The following is a 27,314-nucleotide window of genomic DNA, read 5'->3' as shown; positions in this document are numbered from 1 at the left end:
GTATTCTGAAGGCTATTTGTAATATTTAATTACGGTCATTGAAAAAGAAAAAAATTTTCCTAATGATAAAATTGTTCGTAGTTTCAATACATATATGCATCTTTTAATGTTATTTATTATTTAAAGTATAAATACAATTCTATTGACATATTAATATAAATACGATATATATTAACACAAGCAAATCTGTTATTAGTATAGTTTGCTTGAAGCTTTAAGCTATAACTATACATATAACATGCATTAATTAGATATAATACGAATGAAAATTTTTGGCTTCAGTTATATATTGTCGAGTTATCATGAAACGTTCTACTTTATCGACAGAGCAAACCAGTAGTACATTGTAACGATCATATGGATAGATAAGCTTTTTATACGTATGATCTCAAATATTTTACTCATCTTCGAACATGAATGTGTGTATGTTTTGAATTTTTTAATAAATTTCTTATAGTATATATAGTAATAAAATATACATATATATATATATCTATATAAACACATACATAATGGCTTAACAGGTTAGAGTAGGTACGTAGTCTCGTCGATAGTGCATTCTATGGTTAAAGTCATAGTTGTCATAACATAACGGAATAATAAATTTATTATTTGCTTTGTTTCGTATATTAGGTCATTCACATACTTTGAAAGATTTTTAATTAGCTCTTATAAAATAACAATATTTGAAAGTAACAATCATAATTCAATATGACGAAAAATTATTCGAAAGAAACATCAATTCCATCGAAATTAAAGGTAAACAAATTTTTATTTTCTCTCATTGAATTTTACTGTTGTTTATACATCGAAGTTTTGTTTTCCTAGGGTCCAAACGATCACAATGAATTTTTGAATCGAATTACAAAGTCATTGTATTATTTCGAATTTCCGATGACCGATTGTCTCAGTTTGCCAGTTACTGGTTAGTAATATATCTTCTCAAATATAAAAATTTATTTGATTTTAATTTTATTATGTTTATTTTGTATGCCATTAACATTTTTTTTTTTGGTAAAAGAAACGAATCATAATATTTTACGAACAAAAATTTACATACTTTTAAATAAAACAAATTTGTGTTCGTAGAAATGGCGGCGGAACTTTTTACTGGGGTGAATCATACATTAGAACGATTAGATGTGGAAGAAGCAAGTAAAATTTCTAGAAACGCCTGTGTTTCTCCTTGTTCCTTAATCTTAGCATTATTGTACTTAGAAAAATTAAAAGATTGTAATCCGGAATATCTTCAACAAGTGGCACCTTCTAAACTATTTCTTGTTTCTTTAGTATGTTTTATTTTTTTTATATTACAAAGTAGATTTTATATATAAATTTCTTACATTATACAAAGATTAATTTATTTTTATATAGATGGTAGCTACTAAATTCTTGAACGATGATGGAGAAGAAGATCAAGTTTTTAATACAGAATGGGCATTGTCAAGCAATTTAACCATATTGCAGATAAATCAATTGGAAAAGGAGTTTTTAAATGCTATTGTAAGTAGACTTAATATTGTTTTACGATATATATATTTAAAATAGAATAGAATTTTTATGCATTTATTTATCTTCAATAGGATTGGTCTGTATATGTCCAAAATCAAGATTTTTGGAAAAGGCTACAAAAACTAGAAAAGGATATTGCTTATAAAGAAGCTCAAAAACGAGGATGGTTTTCTTACACAGAATTAAGTTGTCTTATGGATTCCGTTCAACTACTAGCTCTTGTTTATGAATTTATAAATATATCATCTGTATGTTTAGTAGCATATACTATTGGAGTAGTCACTATTTTGGGATCTGCTATAGTTACAAGTCATTTGCCTGGTACACATCTTAGTTCAACGGTATTAAGAAATACTGAAAATATAACAAACATAAGCATAGATACAGAGATAAAGAAAGAAAGGATAAATCAAGATATTGAGATACCTGATATATTTACAACGATGGATTTTATACATGCTACAAAGTCTGATAAAATATGTGAAAAAAATGAAGTAGTAAGCATATCTTGGAAATGTTGGATACATTCTATGGCTACTTGGCTTCCTGAAGATACATATTTGAAATCTCAACCAATGAACCAATTACACTTTACAGATTATATTACATTTTCTACTATAAGTAAATTTATACTCGATACTAATTCTTCTACGGAATTAATTCTACAATGAAAAAGACTTTTATTAGGAATTTTTGGTTTAGAAATATTTTCCTAACAAGCAGTCGCATATATTTTCTGTAAACATTTATGGAAAAAAATTTTTTTCTACTTAAACTGCAGGTAAACTTTAGGTAATTTACTTAGAAATTTTATAAAAGTTACATAAAAAAAATATATATATATATGTGTATATATATATATATTTTATATCAATTTACATACAATGTATAAATCTGATTATAATAAAAAATCTCTATAATAAATATACTTTAATAATAATCTTGAAATCATAATTTCAACAATTTTGATTTATCTCATGCCTTTTAAAAATTAAGTAACTTCAAAGTGAAAAAAATTATTATAAAAATTAAGAATCCAATTTATACAGTGTAATTATAATTATTGCAAATATTTAATGTATAATCCATTTTAGTATCAGGTAGGACGTTAAGATACGGAATTGACATTTGTGATATTTATAGATACAGTTTAAACATATGTCCATTAAGATTCGTAAAATTGTTTTCCATCGTTAAAATGTGCTAATAGTTTTATAAATATTTTTCCATGTGGTCGAAAATGCAGTAGAGAGTACATTGTAGAATAAATTTGTTTATCTATTGCAGAAAAAGTTTACCGCTGGTATTGTTATCATTCCAACTAGACATCCTATTGTAATTCCAACCACTCTACCCTGAATCATTATAAGAGTTAAATATACTAATAATGTAGAATATAACACTATTCTAACATAATTTAAATTCAAGACTTACTAAATTTACAGCCATCCTTGTCCTTCGTAATTTTGATTGTGCATTGCTTAAATATGGTCTCTTAATTCCTACCTTTTCTACTAAACTTTCTACCCAATTTGTAGATCCAATTCCTATGATATCAGATACAGTATTTCCTAAAGCTGCAGCTGCCATAGTTGAAATAGGAAATTTGTTGCTCAGAAAAATTTCAATGTAGTCACCCTGAAAGTTCTAAGTTACAGATTGGAAAAATATATAATGTTAGTATAATACATACAGCAACTATCATGATGGCGTTGTCGAGAAAACCAAAGGCAATGAATGGAATACTATTTATAAATGCAACTGGAAAATTTGTTTATATTATTATTTTATATCTAAAATATATCAGAGTGTGCATAGTTTGTATAAATAGATATTCATTACTACATTATATCATTTTATAGTAATTAAGATATTACATATATTTGTAATATAAAAATAATTACAGTACATTTATTATGTTACATACCTTTTAGAAGAATTCTATTACTCGGTCTTGCATCATTTTCAACTGTAATTTGAAAAAGAACAATGTAAATTTTATAAAGCACAATTTGTACTATAAAAAACTTCATATAGTATATAAGGAAAGATTTGTTATGTGTTGTATTTATTAATAGTAATGATAGGAAAAGTAGATTGTAAAATTTATAATATTAACAATAACAATAATAATAATAATGATAATAATAATAAGGGATAAAGCATTACTAATTACAACTTAGTAATTGTTAAGAAATGTAAAAAGAAAAAAACGATTGACTTGCTTAATATTATCAATTAAGTACACATAATTTTAAAAAGTGATGATTTATTAAAATTAACATACATTTGATGAATTTCTGTGTATAAAAAAATACAATGAAATCATATATTATTTTTAAATAGCATACTTTGCATTACAAAAGTATTACTATTATAAAAATAAAAATTTTATTTTATAGAATGTATATAAAAATAACATCTTAATATTGTGAGAAAGTTAGTTAATTGAAAATAAAAACCTATTTATTGGTTTCTATAGACAATTAAATATATATTATAACAAATTATTAGTTAAGCATTAATACACTAAAATCTGTAAAATTAACATAAAAATACTTATGTATAGTGTTACAAGGCTTATATCTTGCTATCATGCAGTTTTATGAAAGAGGAATATGATGTATGATATGTGCAAGATCATGTTGCTAATATGATTTATATGTGTGGAAGATTTTTTGTTCAAATATACTAAATTATTTTAAATATTGAAATTGAACAATACAGGAAAATAAGTCATTCTAAATAATTTAATTGAAAGCTTATACATATATGGAAATAAATAAACTTACATATTAATATCCATAAAGAATGCAAAAATACAATTGCTTTTTAAGTATTAAAAAGAATAAATAATCAGTTCTCACGCTAAAATATATATTTAAAAAAAGAAGCAAAATAAATGATTTTATTTGCATATATTATTTATAATGATGTCTTATTGATGAAAATCATGAACTAAATAAAATTTCCAATATTAAATTTTCTTAACTCTATTTTTGTATAGAATTAATAAATTAAATACTGACTAGAATTGACTGAAGATATTTGTCAATAAAATTATTTAAAGTAATAAAAATATGTTTGTAAATTGTTTTCAAATGAATGTTTCAATGTTCCTACCAGACTTATGAAGAAGCCAGTCTTCGGGTAAAGGACAGTAACTACCAGTAGGATCGACATCACCAAGAGTAGGCAATTTTGTAGGCCTTCCAAGTTTACTTCTCCAACGAATACCTGCTAATTGAGCTAAAAAATAATGTAAGTTGGATTTTATCTTATATTTAATAATTACCTTCATATAAAGCTTTATCATCCATAGATTTATATTTGCTCAAAGCAGTCATCAGAATATTTCGCTCTTCTGGAGATAATTTTCCTGCTAATATATTGGCTTGTTCTTTAGTCAAAACATTTGAAATACCATTGTTTGAAATTATATCTTGTCTCAAGGAATATACTAAGCAACTTTCATGAAATTTTCTCAATTTCATTCCTGAAATGGATGACGTCAAAAAAAGGTGTGTCAATCAATTAGTCAGATGCTATTTTTAAAAAACACAAATTAACAATATTTATTTTCTTACCAAAATTGTTCATTCCTTTGTGAAATAAATACATTTCTCTACCTAATAAATTTATAAAAACGCGCATTTTTGAAATATAGAACAATTGAAGCACGTAAAAGTAACTGTATGATATTTCGATTATCTAAAGATATTAGCGATAAATGAATTCTTTTCAATATCACGAGATTGATTGAGATTAATTTTGTTCTACTGTCAAATAATTAAAATTATATATTGACTTATTCAATTTTTAATAATAATAATTAAAATTTAAAATCTTTTTTTACTCTGAAATTATCTTATTGAATGAATCAGTATAAAAACAAAAGAATTATATGTTAACGTGCGCAATCACGAACATACTATTAGCTCAATAAAAACTACTTCTGTCTTTTAAATCAGTAAATGGTATTGTTAGGGTTGTTCACTATCTTTCGCTTCAAGCGTGTATGACTTCAGCGATAGGTATGGAGAAAATATGAACTACAAGCGCAATAGAGGAACACTGTCACCACCATGCGCCTATTTTATCGTTGTATAAGTTGTGTAGATTATATCCCCTCGAACATAATCTAACAATCGTTAGATTAGTATGTAATAGAAATTTTTATGTGTAATAAAAATAGTAGTACATCCAATAGAAGCGAAGAAAAATCATATGTTAAATTATACTTCTTGGAAGATAGATTAAAAAAGTGAAAAGTATTTGTTAAGTGTGTAAACTTTATATTTCTTGTTTCTGATTAAATTTATACATATAGTTAAGGATAAAAAAAAAGCAAATAAAAAACGTAGCTTTCCATTTAAAAACGATAAGGAAAACTGGTCAGAAGAGATGTGCATCTTAAAGATCGTCACATCTAAACGAAATCAATTTTATGATAAGAACCAAAATTAATTACAAATAGTATAGTATTACTACAGCTTATATCTTTAAAGGTATAGACTTTAATAAAATTAATTTTTAAAGAGATTAGATAACAATACATTATTTTATTTATTTTTAAATAAATTTAATTATTTATTGGGTTGAAATGAATACTATGTCAACAGTTTTCCAAGCGTTTCCGTGGTGTAGTGGTTATCACATCCGCCTAACACGCGGAAGGTCCCCGGTTCGATCCCGGGCGGAAACAATTTTTTTAATTTTTTTTTTATTTATCTATTCAACGAGAAACAGTTTTCTAAATAGTTAAAATATTAACATTTTCATTCAAAAGATTTTTGCAACGTGAAAATAAATTTCATTAAAAATTTCTTTTATTTAATCAAGAAAAAAATAATTGCAACAATCGTACTTAAACAACGAAACAGCTAGCAAGTTGTTTCCGTGGTGTAGTGGTTATCACATCCGCCTAACACGCGGAAGGTCCCCGGTTCGATCCCGGGCGGAAACATTTCTTTTATTTTTTTTCTCTTTTTACGATATTTATAAATTATTACTTAAAATATAATTAATTTTATATACGTCAGCTTTTATAAGGTATAATTAATACATACGATTTCTTTTTATTTACCATTAGATTTGTTGCATTTATTACTCGATAGATCTATGTAAATTTACTCAAATGGTCATTCCGATATTTTGCCGACATAACAATACGTTTATAATATGTCGGTAACTAAGATGAAGATTGTAGTTCATAATACTTCTTGAAGGGGGCAGCAGTATACATCATTGGAATAACCGTTACTACAGAGTTATATATCTAGTATAATATCGATGTAACTCAATGCTAATAGCGCGTGTGATTTCTTACTGTTAGTGTTTCCAAGGAGAACAGAAGTCAAGGATCTCGAAGGTTAGTTAGATTTTGTCTTCGACGAGTGTTCGACGAATTGACATTAATCCACTTGTACGAATCCTATCGCTGCCAAGTGTAGTACAAGTAATATATCATTCGAAAGAATCATAAGGTCAGTACACATATTAAATTATTTCGTTAACAAAAATAATACAAATTATCGAAGCGAAATGATAAAAATTATCATTTGTTCGAGAACGAAAAAAAGAAAGAAACAAAGAAACAAAAAAGTAAAGGTTTTACAAGTAAGAAAGATAGAACGAAAAATACTTTTGCATTTACGGGTATTCCTTGTAAAACGTTGCTAGCAAGTAAGTAGGAGAAACTCCCCTGCAGGTGAAATGATCAAAGTTACGAGCGTTTGCTCGTTGCCTGTCGACGTCAATTTCGAGTTAATATGTCACAAGGAAAGTACGGGATCGCCCCCAGAGCCGCCGTCTTTGATCTCAGCGTCCTTTACTATACACTCCTATTCTTACTCCTTCTCCACCTCCTCTTCGTTCGTTAATCGTGACGGTTGTCCGGCACCTTCCGAAAACTCAGCCACCCTTCTGGTCACACGCCGGAAAACGACGTTATCGGAGGGATAGCTAAATCCAATTTTATTGTTTGCCCGCTTAGGATCGTTCGAATTACTCTCTCCGTCCCTCTCTTTCTGTCTTTCTTGATCGAGAGGAGGTCGCCATTACGTACACTTTTCTAATCGGCTATACGATTATTATCTTACCGAGGGAGGAGAGAGGCTTTAATTACTGTACGCATACAAACGTAAGTATAATCTCGATCTTCAATAATGATATGCGATCATCTTTAATAATACAAATTATTGAATATTATTATATTCGAAAGAACGTTCGATCGTTTATCAATTCTCGTATTTTCATTTTTCGTTGATACGCATTTGTAAGTAAATAATGACGTATATAGATGTCGTTAAAAGTTAGGTTATGTTTCAAGGTCCGAACTAATTATTTATATACAACGTAAACACTACGTTAGTTTTTCGTTCGTTTACGATATAACCTATAAATTAGATGGAGAAGGAGGAGGAGTGAGCGAGTAAAATATCGAGTAAATGCGTGCGTGCGTGCGTGCGTGCGTGCGAAAACGAATGGAAGAAAAGTTTTCAGATAAAACAGATTCTGTAATGGTATACCTACTTCGTACATACATGTATATACCCTACGTACTACGTATGTATGTACATATGTACGTATCACGTAGGGTACGGTCTTTGGCAAGGTCGTAGATCATTTCGTCGGTTAGAGAAAAGGGAGAAGGAGAGGGGTGTGCGCGAGTCGCACATTATAACGGGGACATAATGGTGTACCAATGTGTACATATTCTACTCCGGGGACGCAGAATGTGCTTTTGGTGTTTGGTCTCCATTAATATCGGATCGACTGGATTGTTATACTGCAGTCCACCTCTTCTGTATCATCTCTCGGTATCATCTCTCTTTCTCTCTCTCTCTCTCTCTTTCTCTCTTTCTTTTTTTCTTTTTTCTTTTTGGTTCTTTTTTTTTTATAGAGCCATATGTCTCCCCGATACATCGCAACCACCCGTCCCTGGTAACGCGCTCATTTGTCAGCACGCAATCTGCCATCGTTTGCGATTTGATGTTGGCAGTCAAAACACATGGACAATATTTTTGCAAAATTACGAGCCCGTTATGATGGGCAAAGGGAGTCAAAGTTTCGAAGTACACCCTCTACTTTCCAACCCCCTTCACATTCATCTTCTTTTCTTTTCTTTTTTTTTCTTTTTTGAAAAATACCTGTTACCCACGTTTCGACAAATTAAATCGTATTAACGAATTGCCGATCATTCGCCGATCAACGAGTTATTCTCTATTCGTAGACACGTTCGCTAATCGTTGACGAATTAATCTGCGTAGGCACAAAACTTGTTATAATGAGATGTACAAATGTGTCCGCGAATAATTTTAATTTGTCTTTATTTCTTTCCTTCGTTATGATATAATCTGTTTTTGCGACAACTCTTTTTTTTTTTATAAGAAAAAAAGAAGGAAAGAAAAAAGAAAAAAAAAAAAAACTAAATCGAAATATCTCGTTAATTATCGTTCGTTAAAAAACACGTTTTGCTTCTCATATTTTCTTCTTTATCGTTATATTATATTTTTCATTTTATTGCCCGAAAAGAAAGGATATATATTCCAACGTCATAGGAATATGAGAAACGATATGGACTTTATTTAGTATTGGAAGGAAGACAGTCGATGCAGAAAAATGAAACGATCTTGTACGTATTAGGGGGTTGTTGAAAAAGCCGAAGGGTTCCCAGTTCGGTGTCCTTCGGGTGCATTTAAAGAGATCACAGAGGGGTAAGTTGTAGGACAATATGTGGGGCCTCTTATCCTTTCTTCTTCGTTTTTTTTTCTTTATCTCTACGAGACTTTCCTTTTTTCTATTTTCTTACGAGAAAATATTAATCCGACATTAGATTCCATTTTTTTATTTTATTTCACGTTCTTCCCTATCTTTTTTTTTTTATTTTTTAATTTTAATCTTTACTTAAGGAAATAATAAAAACTCGACGATCACATTGGACGATGGATAATTAATAGTAATTTTTCTTTTGTTTATTTTTCTTTATCTAATCAGGTGCAAACATGTAGACGATTCAATTTATTCAAGCTTTTTTTTTTTGGAAGTAGAAGAAGAAGAAGAAAAAGAAGAAGAAGAAGAAGAAGAAGAAGAAGAAGAAGAAGAAGAAGAAGAAGAAGAAGAAGAAAATATGCTTATCGTATTTCGTAGGGTGGTGACGCACGGTAGAAGGAAAAAGGGGATGCGTGGAAGCGCGAAATAGCGCGCGGGAACTGTAGAGTGGGGGAGAAAGATATATACAAACCCCCTGGGGGTTGCGTATAATATCAATGGACGATGACTGGGTGCCGATGATCGCGTCACATTAGCAGTCAAGCGTTCTATGAGCGACTGCCACCGTCCTTCCTCACGAATTTCATACGCGCGAGCGCTTCTGTTTTCATCCCCTATCCACCTCCTCCCTTCTTCGTATATATGAGTTCGAGATGTGAACATATATATATATATATATACACATACAGACACACAATGGATACATATAGCATATACGTATTTTATATATCGCAGTATTACCCCAAGTAAGTAGGCACTGTGATGGTTCGTTGTAAAATAAACGATATCTAATTACATCCGATCGATTCGTAGTAGCGGAAAAATTTTGAGGGGTTAATCGGAGTCAAACCATATCTCGGATAAATTCGAAATGTACTTAACTATTTAATTCGAAATAAGTTAGGGATTTAGGTATTTAAGTAAGTATATTTGTATTAAGAAATTATATATTTTTTTTTTATGAATATCTGATACTTTTTTCTTTTCTTTTTTTTTAAACCGTCGATAGCCTTGAAAAATATTCGATTGTCAAGTCACTTATTCAGTTTAGTTTATCGTTATATCGATTTATTTTATAATGATGTAAAATTAATATTATATATAATAGATGTAAAGTTATTATATGTATGTATATTTTGTAGATAAGACTCTGGATAGTTTTATAATCATCGGGATAATAGCAATGGTATCGTAAAACTTTGTTTTATATCGATATCCGATATTTACTTTTGTATAAATATCTACATGCGAAAGAAACTTTAGTTTATTTATCAGCGAAACTTTTGACTGCGGTCGCGATGCGAATATATTATATATATATATATATATATATATATATATATATATATATATTTATATATATATACAGGGATGCATATACACATTCATAGATACATACATACATACATACATATACCTATATATTTATTTTCTCAAATCCTCGTCGATGTATCGATTATTCTGACATTCGGACAGGTTACTCGTAATGCACAGACCGTTTCGTTGGTTTCGTATTTCTTTTCCGTATTTATTTATTTTCATTGTTTGTTTTTTATTTTTTATATTTATATATATATTTTTTTGTCATTTTTTCTTTTTTTTCTTTTTGTATATTTTTTGTTGGTTATACCTATTCTTTTTTTCTTTCACTTTTTTTTTTTTCATTCGTTTCAGGCTCACCCGTCGGGCTACCGAAGGGGTAAGGGGGAAAAGGGGGGAACGGTCGAAAGAGGGGGAGGTTTCGCGCGCTGTGGGTGTTCCCGGCGATGATTAATTAGCGTTTGATGAATATGTATGAGGGAAAGGCAACTCTGATACGTACGCCCGCATAGGATAGTTACGAGAACCCAGAGAGAACGAGAGGACGAGAGAGAGAGAGAGAGAAATAGAGAATGAGAGAGAGAGAGAGAGAGAGCGAGAAAGAGAGAGAAAGAGAGAGGGACGAAGAGTCGAGGTCGAGCATCCCTTCGTGCGTTACAATAACGTTCAATCCCCCTACGGTATACCTCGTTTCGATCCCTGTCCGTTCTCTCTCTCACTCTCTCTCTTTCTCTAACTATCTCTGTCTAACTCTTTCTGTCTCTCTGTCTTTCTCTATTTCTCTCTATCTTTTTCTATTTTTGTCTCTCTGTCTTTCACTGTTTCTGTATCCACGTTATGTGTTTCTTTCTCACTCTCTCTCGTTGTGTTTCTGTATTTCTTTCTCTTTATATAGATATATATATGCACATATATAAATATATATATATAATATATATAATATATATACATATATTTGTACATCGTTCTCTTTCTAGCTCTTTCTATCTCTCTCTCTCTCTCTTTCTCTTTCTCTTTCTCTTTCTCTCTTTCCCTATTTTAGCTCGACGGCATTCACAGCGAGAGTCCTTCGTGAGGTGTTTAACAATGCGTTGCTTCTCCGTAGCGAGATGACGTCGCTTACTATTCCACCGTGATATACGTCCGAGCGATAAAAGCGCACCCGCCATCCCTCGAAAAAGTCGCGCTCGTGGAAGATTAGCGGAAGAAGAGAGAGAGAGAGAGAGAGAGAGAGAGAGAGAGAGAGAGAGAGAGAGAGAGAGAGAGAGAGGGAAATAGAGAAAAAGTATAGAAAAGAATGGCGACAAAATTTGATAGAACGAACTAAAATGTATCAGGCAACTGACGAAAATCGTGACAAATAGATATAAAATAAATGAAACATTTATTTGTAATTAATTATTTAATAATCAGTTGGATCAATGTACACGCTATTTGTTGTCTTATACAAAAAGATATTTATCGATGCTCGAAATTTTAACGTCGACGAATTGATCCTTGGACATATACATATAAAAAAAAAAAAAAAAAAAAAGAAAGAAATAAAATCACGAAACTAAATTACAAAGATTACTTGTAAATCATTGAGGAACTATCTCATGAATCTTCTTTATGGACGTCGACAAATTATATCAAGTAGAGACGTAATATATGTATAGGTATATCCCGATCAGATTCTTTCGGTGTTTGCATTCTTTTTCTTTTTAATTATTAATTTTTTTCTTTTTTCGATCGTGTTCTTTTTATCAACCTGTACACTCGATTATTTTGATAAAAAAGTGAGAAACAACATACACACACACACACACACACATACATATATATCTTGAACGTGTTCGTTAAACAGTCCTCCTCCTCCTCTTCCTCCTCCTTCTCTATAGACTGGTCCTGGAAAATATCATTCGAGAGCGTGGGTATGCGGGAACGAGAGAGTCATATCAGGGGGTAGAGCAGGAGGCATGGGGTTTAGATTTTGGCTGAAAGGCCAACGCGCGTTCGGATTGTTCGCGCGCGAGCAGAACAATGCAAACAATGGCCGTGGACCGGGTATGCTGCGGTGAGCCTCCGGCTTACGCGACCGAATACAATTACATTATGAACTCGATTACCATTTAAATGGAAACAAACGTGAAATGCTAAAATACACCACCAACGTTGTCCTCCTCCACCATTTCCTCTACCTCCTTCATCTCCTCCTCTTTCTCCTCTTCCTCCTACTCTTATTCCTCCTCCACCTCCTCCTCCTCCTCCTTTTCCTTCTCCTACTACCACTCCACCACCACCCATCATAGCTCATCGCTAACCAGGACCCTCTCCTTTTTCCTTAACACCTATCGACTTGTTCCACCCTCGAGACTAGCAAGCAATCGTCTCTTGATCATCGCTATGCAAATCGTCAGAATTCATGATTTCGAAGGATTCGTTCTTGCGGGAGAAAGAAGGTCGAAAGGTTTCCGTATAAAACTCTGTCTGTGTTTGCCGTTGCGTGGGTGTGAAAAAGAAAGAGAGAAAGAGATCTCGGGAGGAGGCGAAAAGAAACAGTTGTAACATTTATCTTTCATTCTTTTTAACATCACTCGACCTACAGGATGTTCAAATATCAATGAATTCCGAAAGATTTTTACAAGAGGGAAAAAGAGAAAGACAAGATTTTAATCGTGCAAATTAAAAAATGAAGAAAATTAGAATTTTAAATAACTTCGATGAAAATGTTCGTTTTCTTTTTTTTTTTTTTAATCTTTTTTCTCCCTTTTTCTTTTGTTTTTCGGATAAAAAAAAAGAAAGAAAGAAAAGAAAAAGAAAAGAAAAAAGGACGAAATATGTGGGTAATTATGCGTGCATTTTCTTCTCTTGAACGAAAATGAACGAGCACCGTTTATAAATCTAGGATATAACGGTGAACGGCGTGTTCCCAGTCCATCCCTTCCTCTCTACCCCTCGTCTCGGAATTCTAACGATCGAGCACTTAATTCCTTAATGAAGCGCGTCGGGGAGGGTGATGCGTCTCGTATAAAACGGCGCACTTGTGCACTGATTTCACGGGCCACCTGTCGCACCAGCACTGGTGCAAGACCACCCCATTGCTTTCGTTCTATCGGTCACGCAGAGTGTAAGGCATTATTTTCACCGTGGAAAACCTCGATGAAAAATATTTCTTTCTTTAGGAGATTCGACGAATTCGACTGAAATTCTATATTTTTTTTCAGGCCAAATATCAATGTTCGTCTCTTTGATTCTTCGACTAGGGATGAATCGACCGAATATAAAACGAATTGTTAATGTTGACCACGAGTATATACCGTGACTAATAATTGTATTGTATTGTGAGTAATCAAAAAAAATTTTTTTTTTAAATGAGGATCGAAATCAGATAAGTACGTAAATGAATCATTGCGAAACAATGTCGGGTGGTATGTGGAAAGTTCCAAAGTATTATGAACGAGATAAAAAAAGAGAAGAAAGAAAGAGAGAAACGATAGTGCAATCGGTGGCACATCAAGGGCCGGTATCATCGATCTTGCCCTAGGTCGGTCAACTTGTACCCTTAGGTGTAGTAGGATAGAAAAAAGAAAGAAAAAAAAAAACAGAAGTGGAGAAGAGCTAGAGAGGAGGAAACGAATGATAGCGAGTAAAAGGTAGGCGTGTTGAGAACTGTCAAAGCTCGTTCCTTATTTCTCGAACCCGAAGAATCGAACATACGGGCTGGTAGACAAAAGGAAGGAGGGTAGTGTCCTTTATATTATAGATAGCTACGTACATACATGCGGTTAGTGTGTATAAGTGTGTCTATGTATGGGTTTATGTGCGTGTGTGAGAGAATGAGAGAGGTGTCTCGACAAAGGCTGACCAAAGGCAGGGACATTCAAATGGTAATCGGGCTCGCGTCTAACGTACATACGTGCACTGGACCCTTCCTCTTCCCTTTCGAAGGGATGTTCTCTCTCTCTCTCTCTCTCTCTTTCTCTCTGTCTCTCTCGTTTGCTCGCACCCTCCATGTTAGTGTCTCCACCCCGCACATTCGCACCAGAATCAAACCAAATATTGGCAATATCATCCCTTCGGCATTGTCCTCGGCTAGCTGGCTCCTCGAAGAGCATGCTGGGAAACGATGTACATTTGAATGCACGATTCCATTGCCCCGGGACGGGATATCGGCTCGAAGATATTATAGGATTACGGTTTAAACGTAGAATTCCCGGCGAAAATCGTCCTGGAAGTTACGCTCATATTTTCGACATTCTTTTCGGGATCTGGAATAATATAAGGAGATAACGATGGACGAGGTTGGAGTATGTTCCGTTACGGAAATGGTGGATTTTTCTTTTGCGAGAGACAAATCGAAACGTTTAAATCTTTCGGGTAGACCTTCCTGATCATGGTTTTTCAAAAGATACTAGAAAAATTGTAAATTTTAAATTCGATCTCGATGTTCGACGATAAAAATGAATATCCATTTAAACGTTACGAAGAATCTCCTTGATCCTACTAATTCGAATTTGTAAATAGATCATTTTTAAATTGTACTATACGTCGACGATTAATAACAATCACTAACGATCACTTTATTCGCGAAGCAAACAAAAAATAAAATGAATGAAAATGGACGTGCATGGTGGTGGTACATGCTCGAAATCTAATCTTGCTCGAATCCTACGATAGACATATTCGTGTCGATAGCAAAATTCGAATCGTTATTGTTGATTCAGGGTGGTGCACGATTGACGATAAAAATAAATATTCATCTAATTGTACGTGTTCCATCTAAAGAAAGACCTTCGATCTTTTTAGTACGTATTCGTAAGTAGATTATTTTCAAATTGTATCAGATAGATGTACGTATTAATCGTTACTTTATTCGCGAGACAATCGAATAAGAAGAAAAAAGGAAATCGGAGAAAAATAAAAAAGAAAAAAGAAAAAGAAGAAAGAAAGAGAAGAAAATAAAAAGGAAAGAGAAAGAAAATGGAGGCCCATAGTACATACTCGAATTTGAATCTTGCTTGAATCCTATGGTAGATATATCTAGCTACACTCGATCGACGTTGTTGATTCAGGGGCGTGCACGACCGTGCACGTGGCCGTTAGCTCGTGTAGGCGTACGCAAAGCTCCCGCAACCCGAACTTCAGCACGCGCCGCGATTACGCGATTACGCGTGTCGTCGAGCTATCGTTCGTGGCGTCGCCCCGCGAGATTCTAAGGGCAACGAAGGTAAAGGAAGAGGTTCACGGGTGATCTGTTACATGGGGCAATGACGTAGAAAATTTCTTGATCGAGAAGTCACCGTTCTCTTCCTCATCTTCCTCCCATTCACCACCTTCTTTTCCGTCCCACCGATTTTCTCATCCCCCTTTTTCTTTATTTTTTGTTTAATTTCTTTCAATTTCTTTTTATTTTCTTTTTTCTCTCTTCTTGGAAATCAACGTATCAGCCGTCGCTGACTACTTTACTTTCCCTTCTTTCTTGATTTCCCTTTTTTTTTTGATTTTTCATTTCATCAGATTCTCGTTCTTTCTCTCAAGGATCGATGTTCGCGATAAGAGGTAATTGCTGTCAGACGAGAGAAAACTTAAGTCATGTTTTTCTCTGAATAATATTTGATTTATTTTTGATCTGGCACTTCCTTCGGTTGGAATGAAATCGAATAAAGATTTTATTATAAATGGACATTTAAGATCTCGTTTATGTGATCCGTAGATATTTTTTTCTAGGCATGTGTGTATATATATATATATATATCATGCTAGTTAGACGCATCTATACAAAAAATATATTAGAGATCTAAGCGGGATTTGACGTGTCGTTTCGCGAGGTCACCGAAGTAGGAACGTGGCAAGAATTACCATGGGTGCTGAAGGGGGATTGATGCATGTTACCGCACGAGCCGACACGTGCCATCGTCTCGCTTTATACAAACAGCATTATGCACGCTTGTGCTAACATAAATTACTGCGGGTTTAATATTGGACGTCGGCGTTGCCCATGGCCGACCACCTCCTGAGAGAGAGAGAGAGAGAGAGAGAGAGAGAAATAGAGCAAAATACGTTAAATGCGGGGAACCAACCGACACCGTGTGTGTAACATGCCCTTCCTTCCGCTCTTACTTTCTTTCTTTCTTTCGTCCTTTCTTTCATCCTTTTTTCCGATATGAAATCTGTATCTATCACGAAACAGGTGAATCAATTTCTTCGTTTACTTTACTGGATCAATCATATTTCTTTCTTTCTTTTTTTTTTTATAGATATGCACTTATTTTTATTATTTATTTATTCTGATTAAAGAAATAAATTTTATTGATAAATTTGAGATATGATCTCTTTTTTCATATTCTCTATATATATATGTATGTATGTATTTATTTGTATACCATATCTAGGATTAATACGAGTCAACACGATTGAATCTTCTCTCTATGGAAAAGTTCGTCGATATTCGAATTTTGTAAATATTTAAGAATTATCCCATAAACGCATTCTCCAATTAATTTATTATTTTTAATTGATTTTTATATAAAAAAGAACAGGAACAAAATAAATGAGTAAAGATTAGTAATAATTATAGAACGATAAAGAATTTCAATACGTTCAAAATATTTCTCGCTAAGTGAATTAGACTATATATATACGCATAAAAAAAAAGAAAAAGAAAAGGAACCACATGGATCCATCGAACAGAGCGATCATTATTATCTCTTTTCACGAGTGTATTGCGGATACCGTAAAGCTTAAAAACCGATTGAGAGTTAAGATGTAACTTCCGGTGTGGTTCAAGCCGACGTTGTTCAAAAGAAAGTTCACCCCAATTCCAATCCTAATTCATTCATGAGGGAACCAAGTTAATTCATGCAGAAGGCCTGTGTCCCATCATTCTCCGTAGGGTGTCCACTTATCGAGATCGTTTGTTCCTTTTCCTTCTTCTTCTTCTTCTTCATCTTCCTTTTCCTCTTTTTCTGCTTTTGCTTTCTCTTCCTCTTCTTCTCTTCTTATTCTTCTTGGCTCAAGAAGCGCGAAGTACTTTCGTAGGGCTCCTAAGACTACCTAAAGTCAGTTACAAGCGACTCTCTCGCCTTTTAGGATTCCACTGAAAGAGCTTATTGTGAAATTCGAGATTTACCACGAACGATGCCATTCACACGAACTCTCGGTAGTTCCCAATTCCTCGAGATTTCCTTTCGATTTAATTTCGATACAAAATATTTCTCTCATTTATTTATCCTTGTTAAATACGTACATGTATATATATATTTTTTTATTTATTTAGTTATTTATTTCTTAAACACAAACGTCAATTACAATATGACATAATCGTGAAAAATCATGATGTAATGTGTATATATACCAATATATATATATATTATGTCTATTTGATGATATCGGTAAATAAATCAGATTGAATGAAAGATTGACTAATATAAACGACATCCCCGTTACTGATCCATTAATGATCAAAATTATCGATTAAATTCTTTCGACAAAACAGGATCGTTATGTAGATAGTAATCTTGTTCCGTAGTTCTCGATATCAGTAATCGCTAAATTCACGATAAAAGTACATGGTATAGGCCATGATAATCATCTTATCGTTTTTTTTCTTCTTTTTGGGGGTTATGGGGGGTTATGGGAGATCGTAATCAAGGATCTATCGACCGTAGCTTTACAAATATGGTGGCTGAAACGTATTACATGCGGAATCCTTATCCCGTACCGGATGTCTCTCGAGAGGGTTGTTGGACGATCGGTGGACCAGTACTAGGTAATAAAGTCTTACCTAACTACAAAGATTGGGATCTAAGATTGACTCCTTTCGAACGTCTCTTCGCTCATCATACCTTGAATAGCATAAGGAAAGATTGTCGATTGATCAGACCGCAGGTAGATTAATTTAAATCGAAAACATCACTACGCTTTCATAATTTAATATTTTAATTAAGATTATATATACATAAATATGTATGTACATATATAGGTGAATATATCGTGACCGATTTGCAGGTACCGAAAGATTCATTGGACTTGGCATTGAACAGTGTTTACGTTCATAGCAAGGATACGTTAGTTCCAAAGATGTATACAATCATGCAACCAGAAACTCTAGGACAAGAGACTTGGCGAGTTCTCAAGAATGAGATAAAGGTTAATAGGTGTTTTGGAATTATCATTGGAAGTGTCAACAATGAGATCATAGTTGTATTTATGTTATAGGTCATACCTACGAAGCCAAAATTACCGGTCGAACAGACGAGAAAGGTAATCAAAACTGATAACATATTCGAATCTTCGACGAAGGAAAGGATTTTGGGTGAAGAATTAAAATGTTATCGCGGCCCGGTTGCTCCGGATAGGATACATCCTAGCAGCGTGAAATTAGCTATCGAGGGTCCTCACACGGATCAATCGAATCCCGGCTACAGTCGTAAAATTGACGGAACTTTTTACAATATTTAAAGATGGATTTTCGAGATATTTGGGCCTATGTATATCTACACACACATACATATACTTATATATATATATATATATATATATATATATATATATATATATCGACAAATCGTGTTAAGCCCTCTGACCACTTCGTATTTTCAAGAATAACCAATCGGATTTGCTTCTTTCCACTGAACCCGAGTACACAGAATGAAATGTTTGAAGGTCCACAAATCGATGCTTTAAAACGCGATCGATAATCTAGATTATCTAGGTGTCTTTGCTCTACTGGAATTAGCCAAACGTATAGATATAAAATAAATATCATCGTATATTATAAAATGAAATTAAACGAAACTGAACGAAACGAAATTCTCTTTTCGTTGTTATTGGCAGTATCGTCTCATGGAATCAACCCGATGCTATGAGACGCGATGAGATTGATTGATATTGATCGAAAGATTTAATATTATTAAGTCGATAATAATTAATCGATCGAAGAGAGGATGGGATTAATTTTGAAGGTCAATTCGAAAGTCCGAAGAGGAGGATCTTACCAGTTGTTAGAAGATCGTACCTTTCAAAGAGACAAGCATGCTTGGGTAAACATCGAGCATACGTATATATATACACACACATATATACCTAAATACACATATAGGTGTGTATATATATATATATGGAGAGAGAGAGAGAGAGAGAGAGAGAGAGAGAGAGAGAGAGAGAGAGAGAGAGAGAGAGAGAGAGAGGCGTGAGTCAGTGCAAAGGACGTTCTCACTGCTTGGTTTGGAGCGAGCGAAGGGACAGAATGTCCCATTACGCGGGTAATCCTTGTTTGTAATAAAGCAGCGCCCCACTGCCACAGGGTGCCTGCCTATACCACCCTGTGAGGCTACCCTTGTGTGCGGCACGCAAAGGCACGAAGGAGGAGGAGCCATCTCGGCACGCATATGCTCCTCATGGAATATCATTTACGTTTCAAGCCCCGCGCTCAGACGTCTATCTTGCCCCCGTTTGACCTCTTCCCCTTCGGTAAACTCAGTCTCTCTCTCCCTCTCCCTCTCTCTCTCTCTCTCTCTCTCTATCTATCTATCTCTTCCCTCGCTTACAGTAGGCGTCCGATCCTTATACGTGCACCTAATCCTCCCATGATTGCCGTCGCGCGGACCGCCTCGAATTTCGCCTTGACTCTACAGCACCCTTCTTCGCCAACGGCGCCCTTTTGCCTCCCACACCTTATTTTTATCACCGACACCTTACCGTTCTCTCGAATGTTTTTCCTTGAATTTTCAAACTTCTTTTTTTCTCCTCTCTCTCTCTCTCTCTCTCTATCTATCTCTCTATCTCTCCCTCCTTCTGTTCATCTTCTTCTTTATTTCTTTTTTTTATTTATTTTTTCTTTTTCCTTCTTCTTTCGTTTTTTTTTTATTTTTCCTTAACGATCCTTTCCTTCGACGTTTTACGACGAAATTTCGTCGATATTTGAATTTTTCTCGCGTCTAAGTCTACTACGAGATTTTTGTATATTTCGAAATTACGTTTGGAATGACACTCGTCGGATAGATCTCAAGGGTACTTCTCTCTCTCTCTCTCCTTTTTTTTCGTTTGCTTTTCTTTTTATACTAAAAATCGAGCATTCATCGGTACTAATTACTTCGATAAATAAAATAAAGAGCTTCACATACGGCAAAGGCAGAGTAATTCTTTGTTGGATTACTCGATGTCGTGTGTCCATCGACGAGAATCCCCTTTCCTTTCTCTTGGGTTTGGGCTCTGTAGGACTAGAAGAGAGCGAAGGATCTCCGGCGATTGTGGGACGAACCGACGGGCCAAGCAATTACTTGGCTGAGCGGTTTTATTTCTATTTAATTCTTATTTAATTTACTTTTTACGGTTACTCTCTCCCTCCCTCTCTCTCTCTCTCTCTCTCTCTCTCTCTTTGTCTCTCTCTTTCTTTTACTACGGTTAACGAAATAGAAGATTTCTCCTATCATTTCTTTTCGTTTCCCTTTTTCTCTCGTCCCTTCAACGAGAACGATCGATTCGTTCGAAAAACATTGAGTTTAATTAAGATTTTTCTTTTATTTATTAACAGACATCAACATTATTAGCTTGTTCGATGTTGATTCACTGCGTATCCTTTTTATTTTTCTTACAAAATTTTAATATAATATATATATATATATTTGTATGTGTGTGTATCATAATATAGTTTGTTTAAAATCTTTGCTAGAATCGGGACAAGTCCGTTCAAAATGTGCTACTATAGATGTGAGCTGGATAGCTCGCTCACAGTCGTGCTGATCCACCCGGGATGAACTCGTTATTCCACTTAACTTGTTACGTTGTATTTATCAGCAGAGTACACACATTGGCGTTCGGTGACATAGAGCCGAAACAGAGGTGGATCTCTCTTTCGGGCCTTCGGTCGATCGTGTCGGTCGATTTGAAAATTGTGTTAGAGCAGACATTTGGAAATGCGGTCACGAGTTAGAAGTGATTTAGAATTTGTTATATATATATATATATATATATATATATATATATATTTTGATGGTTAAGACGAAGAAATGTTCTTTCTCTTTTTCTCTCTTTCTTTTGATAACAAAGGTAAAGCAAGGTATGAGTTTTTCTTCTTCATCGAAAGGAAATAAATAAAGCAATAAGGTTGTAAACGTTAATTGAGATAAATCGTAAGGTGGTAGGTTAGATGGTAGGTAGGTAGGTAGATAGGTAGGGTGTTGTATGGGTATTATAGAAGGACTCGTCGAAGGAAGTAACATCGAAGGAAGAACGAGTAAAACGTTGTACGTGCTTAATCAAATAGCGAAAGGATCGTGTCGGGAGAGATCCTACCACCCCTTCAATTTGACAGATCTATCAGGGTGACGGTTAGCGAAAGCTTATTTTTTCATTTCTTCTTCAATAGCGCGTCCTCCAACGTAAAACCTGAGTGTTTGTTCGACATTTTAAAGTTATTTCAAAACAACTCGTCGCCGAGAGGGTGACAACTCGGGCTAGTCGTCTCATGGGAAACAACGAACGAACGAACGAACGAACGAATGAACGAATGAACGAACGAACGAACGAACGAATGTACGAACGTACGAACAAGTATTTTCTTTACGAGCGTGCCGAGATTATTTTTCGATCGACCTTTTTGATGACGAGAGAGAGAGAGAGAGAGAGAGAGAGAGAGAGAGAGAGAGAGAGCGAAAGAGAGAAAGAAAGAAAGAAAGAAAGAAAGAAAAAAGAAAAAGATATTTTTCTTTTCCTTTCTTTTTTTCTTTTTTTAACTGTCTAGTGGTGGGAAGCTCGAAAGAAGAAGTGGAAGTAGAAGAAAAAGAAGCAAACAAAAAAAAAATAGGAAAAAGAAGAAGAAGAAGAAGAAGATGAAGAAGCGACAAAAAAGGTTGGAAAGCTGAGGTCAAGCCGGAAGATTATACTACAGCTTGCGAGAAAGAGAGAGAGAGAAAGATAAGAAGAGAGAGAGAGAGAGAGAGAGAAATGTTGGGTCACGTTAATTAGGGAATTCTAATTATAGTGAATGCGTAGGAACGGAGCGAGCGTGCCATGGCAGAAGCCTCGAGGATCAAAATGCAGCCCTCCGCGAACGAGCCAAGATTACCTTCGAGGGTCCTCCATGTCCCTTTCGCTAGCAGGGCGAACCTGCCTGTCTCAACGACACGGTTCCTCTCTCTCTCTCTCTCTCTCTGTCTTTCTCTGTCCTTATCTCTTTCTCTCTTTCTCTCTCTCTCTCTCTCTCTTTCTCTCGGTCTCTCTAGCTACTTCAGATATCACCTAAAATAACATCGACCTGGCAACCCTTAGTATACTTACGTATAACTCTATAACAAATGGATTAGTATTCTGGTGTGTATCGTAGATAATCCTATAGTTTGGATCGTTCATGCTAGTTATCTCGATTACTTGTTACCTAATTCGTTATCCTTCTTCTACTTCTTCTTATTTTTTTTTCTCTCTTGATCTTTTTTTATTTTGCTTCAATTCAATTAACTTTTTTTCCAGAAAAATTTCGATCGATCCCTTTAATATCGTAATCAATAATTATACGCCATCCTTACATAACAGAATTACGATGGAATTACTTTAGAATAGAATAACGACAAAAATCTTAGATAAATATCGATTCGATCGACGAAGATATTTCATCGTATTTATATATATATATATATATATATATATATACATACACACACATACATACATACATATATAAGCAGATAGCAATATTTTCTGAATGGATCGTTCAGCACGGGTATGTTCAAGTTTAAACAATCGTCTTTGATTTCCTTGCCTTAAGGAGAAGTGGACTGAAGTGCGAGAGTGATTTTATTGTTTGGCTAAGAAATCGTAGATCGTCCACTTACGTTAGACAAGAAGGAGCGCAAATATCGGCTACGGATTCGCGACAGATCGAGATACGTGACAGTAGGACGATATACGTGGTTACAACCAACCCTATTCAACATCACTACTACTACCACCACCATCACCACCCTCTTATTCTCCCAACCGACCCACAACGTTCCATGCGCCCCCTCTCAACCTTTAGATACGAGCAACCCCTCGAACGTGTACTCTACTCTTTCTTTCATCCCCTCTCTCACTCCCTTCTCCTTCCTCTTCCCCTTCCCCTTAAGTTTTCGCAACAACGTCGTACGTGGACCACTTTCTGCTGGCTTTTATTCTCGTTCGTGTACACGTGGGAACGAAGGCACGCGTCTCTCCAGTTCTCGTTGAAAAGCATTTTCCTTTTCGCAAACTCAAGATCAAGTCAGTACCGATCCAGAAGACGGGCATACACACGTACGTTCCAAACTCCGCGTCTCCTCGTTTCTATTTTTCGTATTTGTTTTCGCAATATTTTTGCGAATACTTTTTTTCCCTTGGTAAGGTATCTTACTTCATTCCGAATTCATGAATATTCACGCACGCGGCGTGTATAATAAAAGTCGTTAAAGAAGTATTATACTTTTTCATGGATATAATTTAAGATCTAGTCGGAGAGGGAGAGAGAGAAAGAGGGTGAGAGAGGGTGAGGGGAAAAAGGGAGAATTTTTCCGACATTTTTCTGAGGAAAAGTAAAATGTAACAAATATAATACGTAGGTATATATGTAGATATTAATTTTATTATCTTAAGTAGATATGTATATATATATATATATTATTTTATTACAATTTATATTATTTAATATATATTAAGATAATACATTAAATAATAAATATTAATTACGTAATGTATTATACATGATATTGACCATAAGGATTATCAAAGCTTTTTAAATATTAGGTACACTTATTAAATATCTCAATAATAAATTTATCTCAATAAGAATAGATGATGAGATACTAATTAATTTCATTGTCAGATTTAAATACAATTTGAAAAGAATTTTCGAACAAAAATATCGTCTTATTTTTATTATATCACTGACAAATGTAAAACCTGGTTTTTCTATACTATTTACATATATACGTATGTACATGAATATATTTCTATTTGTTTGTATCATATCCAAGGATAGGGGATATGTCCTACGTGTATACCAACATATTATATACATATGTATTTACGTAACAATTACAAAGTGAGTGACGTCCGTGTCTTCTCGAGCCATGTTACATCCAAGGGTTGACGTCCTTTTCTTATCAGACGATTTCGTGCTTAGCGAAACAAGTCGTCGTGAAGGGAAGGGGAAAATAGAAAGGAGAGCATGAGTGAAAAAAGGGAGGAAAGGAGAAGGCGAAATAAAAATTTTCTCTTAGAAAAAAAGGAATAGGAAAATTGTCTCGTTTTTTTATTATTTATTTTGTCATTGGTTCTCACGCGTTGATACATATATATTTCTTTTATAATTATATCGTTTAGAAAATTCGCAAGGACAGGAAAGAACTACGCACGCACATGCGCATGAAAAAAATAAAAAAAAAAAAAAAAGAAAAAGAGAAAAAGAAAGAAAAGAAACATTTGTTAGAACGTAAAAAGAAAAGAAAAATTTTTCATGAAATCGTTCGATTTAAATTCTATTTCTAATTCTAAACAATAAGATCGTATCAGATCTAAAGAAAGGCGTTTCTGTAATCTTCGATCTATCTGTGAAGTGGCGTACCTACCTACCTACATATATCGTAACCGTGTACCGCCTCTCTTCATCGGGAAATTTAATCTTATCATTTACATCGTCACTCGTTCTCTTCTGTTTATCAAGAGTAGGTACCATATGAAAAAGTTCATAGCTGTGAACGGGTACGACCGGTGATCAAACATGTGAAGAGGGAAGTCGGTTCTCTCTCGACATGTTTTACGAGTATGTACTACAATATAATATTTAACTACCGATCGATGAGACAAATTTTCTAGAATCTGTGTAAATATTTTTTTTCAAATCGTTCTATATACGATATTTGAATTATTTGTGTCTATGCACGGGCGAACGTATCATTATTGTTAATATTATTATTATTATTATTATTATTATTATTATTATTATTATTATTATTATTATTATTATTATTATTATTATTATTATTACTATTATTTTTTTTCTTTTTCTTAAAAACAATTTCTTGTTTTATCTTTTTTATTTCTTTTCTCTTTTTTTCTTTTTTATTTTATTATTCGGGCACAAATAAAAAATCGTTAGCGTGATAACGGATTCCTCTCGATGGAAGAATTTACGTAGAAAGAGGAAGAGAGAGAGAGAGAGAGAGAAAGAGAAAAAAAATGTTTGCAGACGACGAAGATCGCTTGCACTTTAATCGTTTCTCGTATTTGCGTGAACCCGAAAGGAGCGATAGCGCGTCGGGAGAGGCCGTTTGCTTGTGTCTGAACAACACACGATAACGTTTTATGACCTGTCAGTCATCCTCGAGACGAGCCGCGGCCGAGAGCCCGCTGAAAACGCTATCGTTCTTGACGAGCTGACGCAAATTCATCGTTTCAAAGTGAAAAAGATCTAGCCGAAAGTTTACCATTCGGTAACTCTTTTCAATGTCGCTTTGAAATCGAGATTTGCTAGAATAGATATCGAAACACTAAAAGAAAAAAAAAACGACGAAGAAAAAAGACATCGTAATATTTTATTACGTGTATATGACGTTAAAAAAAAATATATATATATATATATATATATATATATATATGTATGTATGTATTGTTTTTTATAGATACGTACTTGATTTTCTAGAGAAAAAAGATCGATAAGTTTAAAAAAATGAACGACGATCTTAATCATTTTCTAAACACGATTAAATCCTTTTACGAATTTTATTTCAAAGTTAATTACATTAGAAACTCTCTTTTCAATGTCACTTTGAAATCTAGATTAGCCAGTATAGATACCGAAACACTATAAAAAGAAAAAAAAAGGGAAGACATCGTAATATTTTATTACGTGTAGACGACATTAAAAGATTTTTTTTTGTAGATATACTTTAAAGGAAAAAAAAAAAATCAATGAATTTAGAAGGACAAAGACAATCTTAATCATCCACTAAACATAATAGAATCATCCGAATTTTATTATAAAGTTAATTTCAAATCGGAACTCTCTTTTTCATTGCCATTATATTCCGAAGAGACATTTGGTATTAAAAAAAGGAACATCGTAATACAATAATTTAATCGCAAACTTCATTTTTTAATAATTCATTTTATACTTCATTATTAGAGGAAAAAAAATCGATATGCATTTGGAAGAACATTTTAATCATTTTTTTTTAATACCTCTCAATTTCAATTTAATTTTTATACTTCATTTTAGCGAAAGAAAAATCGATATGAATTTAAGAGCACGATTATAAACATTTTTTGAAAACAATCGAATCTTTCGAATTTTATTTCGAAGTTGATCAGATATATCATAATATATTTATATATATGGTATCCCGAATGAGAGACAATGACAATGGCAGACAGCGAAAGAGGGAGAGAGAGAGAGAGAGAGAGAAAAGAAAAAAGAAAAATAATCGTTATCAAAAAATAACGTCGATAAGAGAAGCCCCGAACGATCCTCTCGTCTGCATTTCGGTTAAAGCAATTATATCGATGTGAAAATCAGCATGATTTTGATAAACGACGTCGTGTCGTCGTCGTCGTCGTCGTCGTCGTCGTCGTTGTCGGGGGCGACGAGGGATAGGGCAGGAGAAGGGAGAGGGGAATAGGAACATGGGCACCCTTTTACATGGGGCCCAACCATCGGTGGATATTACTACTACTACCATCGCTGTTAAAGGGATGAGAGTTTAAGGAAACCGCGTGGC

General features: G+C 33.9%; 3 protein-coding genes and 2 non-coding genes across 13 annotated transcripts; 4 read left to right on the top strand and 1 right to left on the bottom strand.

The window, feature by feature from the left end:
- The first annotated feature begins 331 nt into the window (after positions 1 to 331).
- Positions 332 to 2,804, top strand: LOC127067351 (protein CNPPD1). Of its 2 annotated transcripts, XM_051002165.1 has the most exons (6): positions 332 to 534; positions 634 to 759; positions 829 to 925; positions 1,090 to 1,289; positions 1,375 to 1,503; positions 1,584 to 2,804. In XM_051002165.1, the coding sequence occupies exons 2-6, from the start codon at positions 712 to 714 to the stop codon at positions 2,181 to 2,183; spliced, it is 1,074 nt and encodes a 357-aa protein (XP_050858122.1). In that variant the 5' UTR covers positions 332 to 534; positions 634 to 711; the 3' UTR covers positions 2,184 to 2,804. The 2 variants fall into 2 exon arrangements, with proteins under 2 accessions (XP_050858122.1, XP_050858121.1); XM_051002164.1 differs by lacking the exon at positions 332 to 534 and having other exon boundaries at positions 541 to 759.
- Positions 1,928 to 5,572, bottom strand: LOC127067353 (uncharacterized). Of its 4 annotated transcripts, none has more exons than XM_051002173.1 (8): positions 5,100 to 5,567; positions 4,808 to 5,008; positions 4,636 to 4,761; positions 4,305 to 4,340; positions 3,440 to 3,481; positions 3,206 to 3,273; positions 2,947 to 3,150; positions 1,928 to 2,867 (listed from the first exon to the last, which is right to left on the bottom strand). In XM_051002173.1, the coding sequence occupies exons 1-8, from the start codon at positions 5,164 to 5,166 to the stop codon at positions 2,787 to 2,789; spliced, it is 825 nt and encodes a 274-aa protein (XP_050858130.1). In that variant the 5' UTR covers positions 5,167 to 5,567; the 3' UTR covers positions 1,928 to 2,786. The 4 variants fall into 4 exon arrangements, with proteins under 4 accessions (XP_050858130.1, XP_050858131.1, XP_050858134.1 ...); XM_051002174.1 differs by having other exon boundaries at positions 2,719 to 2,867; positions 4,636 to 4,749; positions 5,100 to 5,572; XM_051002177.1 differs by lacking the exon at positions 4,305 to 4,340 and having other exon boundaries at positions 2,719 to 2,867; positions 4,636 to 4,749; positions 5,100 to 5,568.
- Positions 5,573 to 6,144: 572 nt separating this feature from the next.
- Positions 6,145 to 6,217, top strand: Trnav-aac (transfer RNA valine (anticodon AAC)). The gene has a single exon. It is a non-coding gene; the product is annotated as a tRNA-Val (tRNA).
- Positions 6,218 to 6,405: 188 nt separating this feature from the next.
- Trnav-aac (transfer RNA valine (anticodon AAC)) lies at positions 6,406 to 6,478 on the top strand. The gene has a single exon. It is a non-coding gene; the product is annotated as a tRNA-Val (tRNA).
- A 355-nt stretch (positions 6,479 to 6,833) lies between these two features.
- Positions 6,834 to 19,398, top strand: LOC127067056 (uncharacterized). 5 transcript variants are annotated; one of them, XM_051001541.1, is made up of 5 exons: positions 6,834 to 6,998; positions 13,812 to 13,928; positions 18,255 to 18,474; positions 18,595 to 18,735; positions 18,805 to 19,398. In XM_051001541.1, exons 3-5 carry the CDS (start codon positions 18,265 to 18,267, stop codon positions 19,045 to 19,047), a joined length of 594 nt encoding a protein of 197 aa, XP_050857498.1. In that variant the 5' UTR covers positions 6,834 to 6,998; positions 13,812 to 13,928; positions 18,255 to 18,264; the 3' UTR covers positions 19,048 to 19,398. The 5 variants fall into 5 exon arrangements, with proteins under 5 accessions (XP_050857498.1, XP_050857497.1, XP_050857496.1 ...); XM_051001540.1 differs by lacking the exon at positions 13,812 to 13,928 and adding an exon at positions 7,508 to 7,654; XM_051001539.1 differs by lacking the exon at positions 13,812 to 13,928.
- Positions 19,399 to 27,314: the final 7,916 nt, after the last annotated feature.

This window comes from Vespula vulgaris, chromosome 10, assembly GCF_905475345.1.
Source record: "Vespula vulgaris chromosome 10, iyVesVulg1.1, whole genome shotgun sequence".
Classification (NCBI taxonomy): Eukaryota; Metazoa; Arthropoda; class Insecta; order Hymenoptera; family Vespidae; genus Vespula; species Vespula vulgaris.
This window is presented reverse-complemented; position numbering and strand designations above follow the sequence as displayed.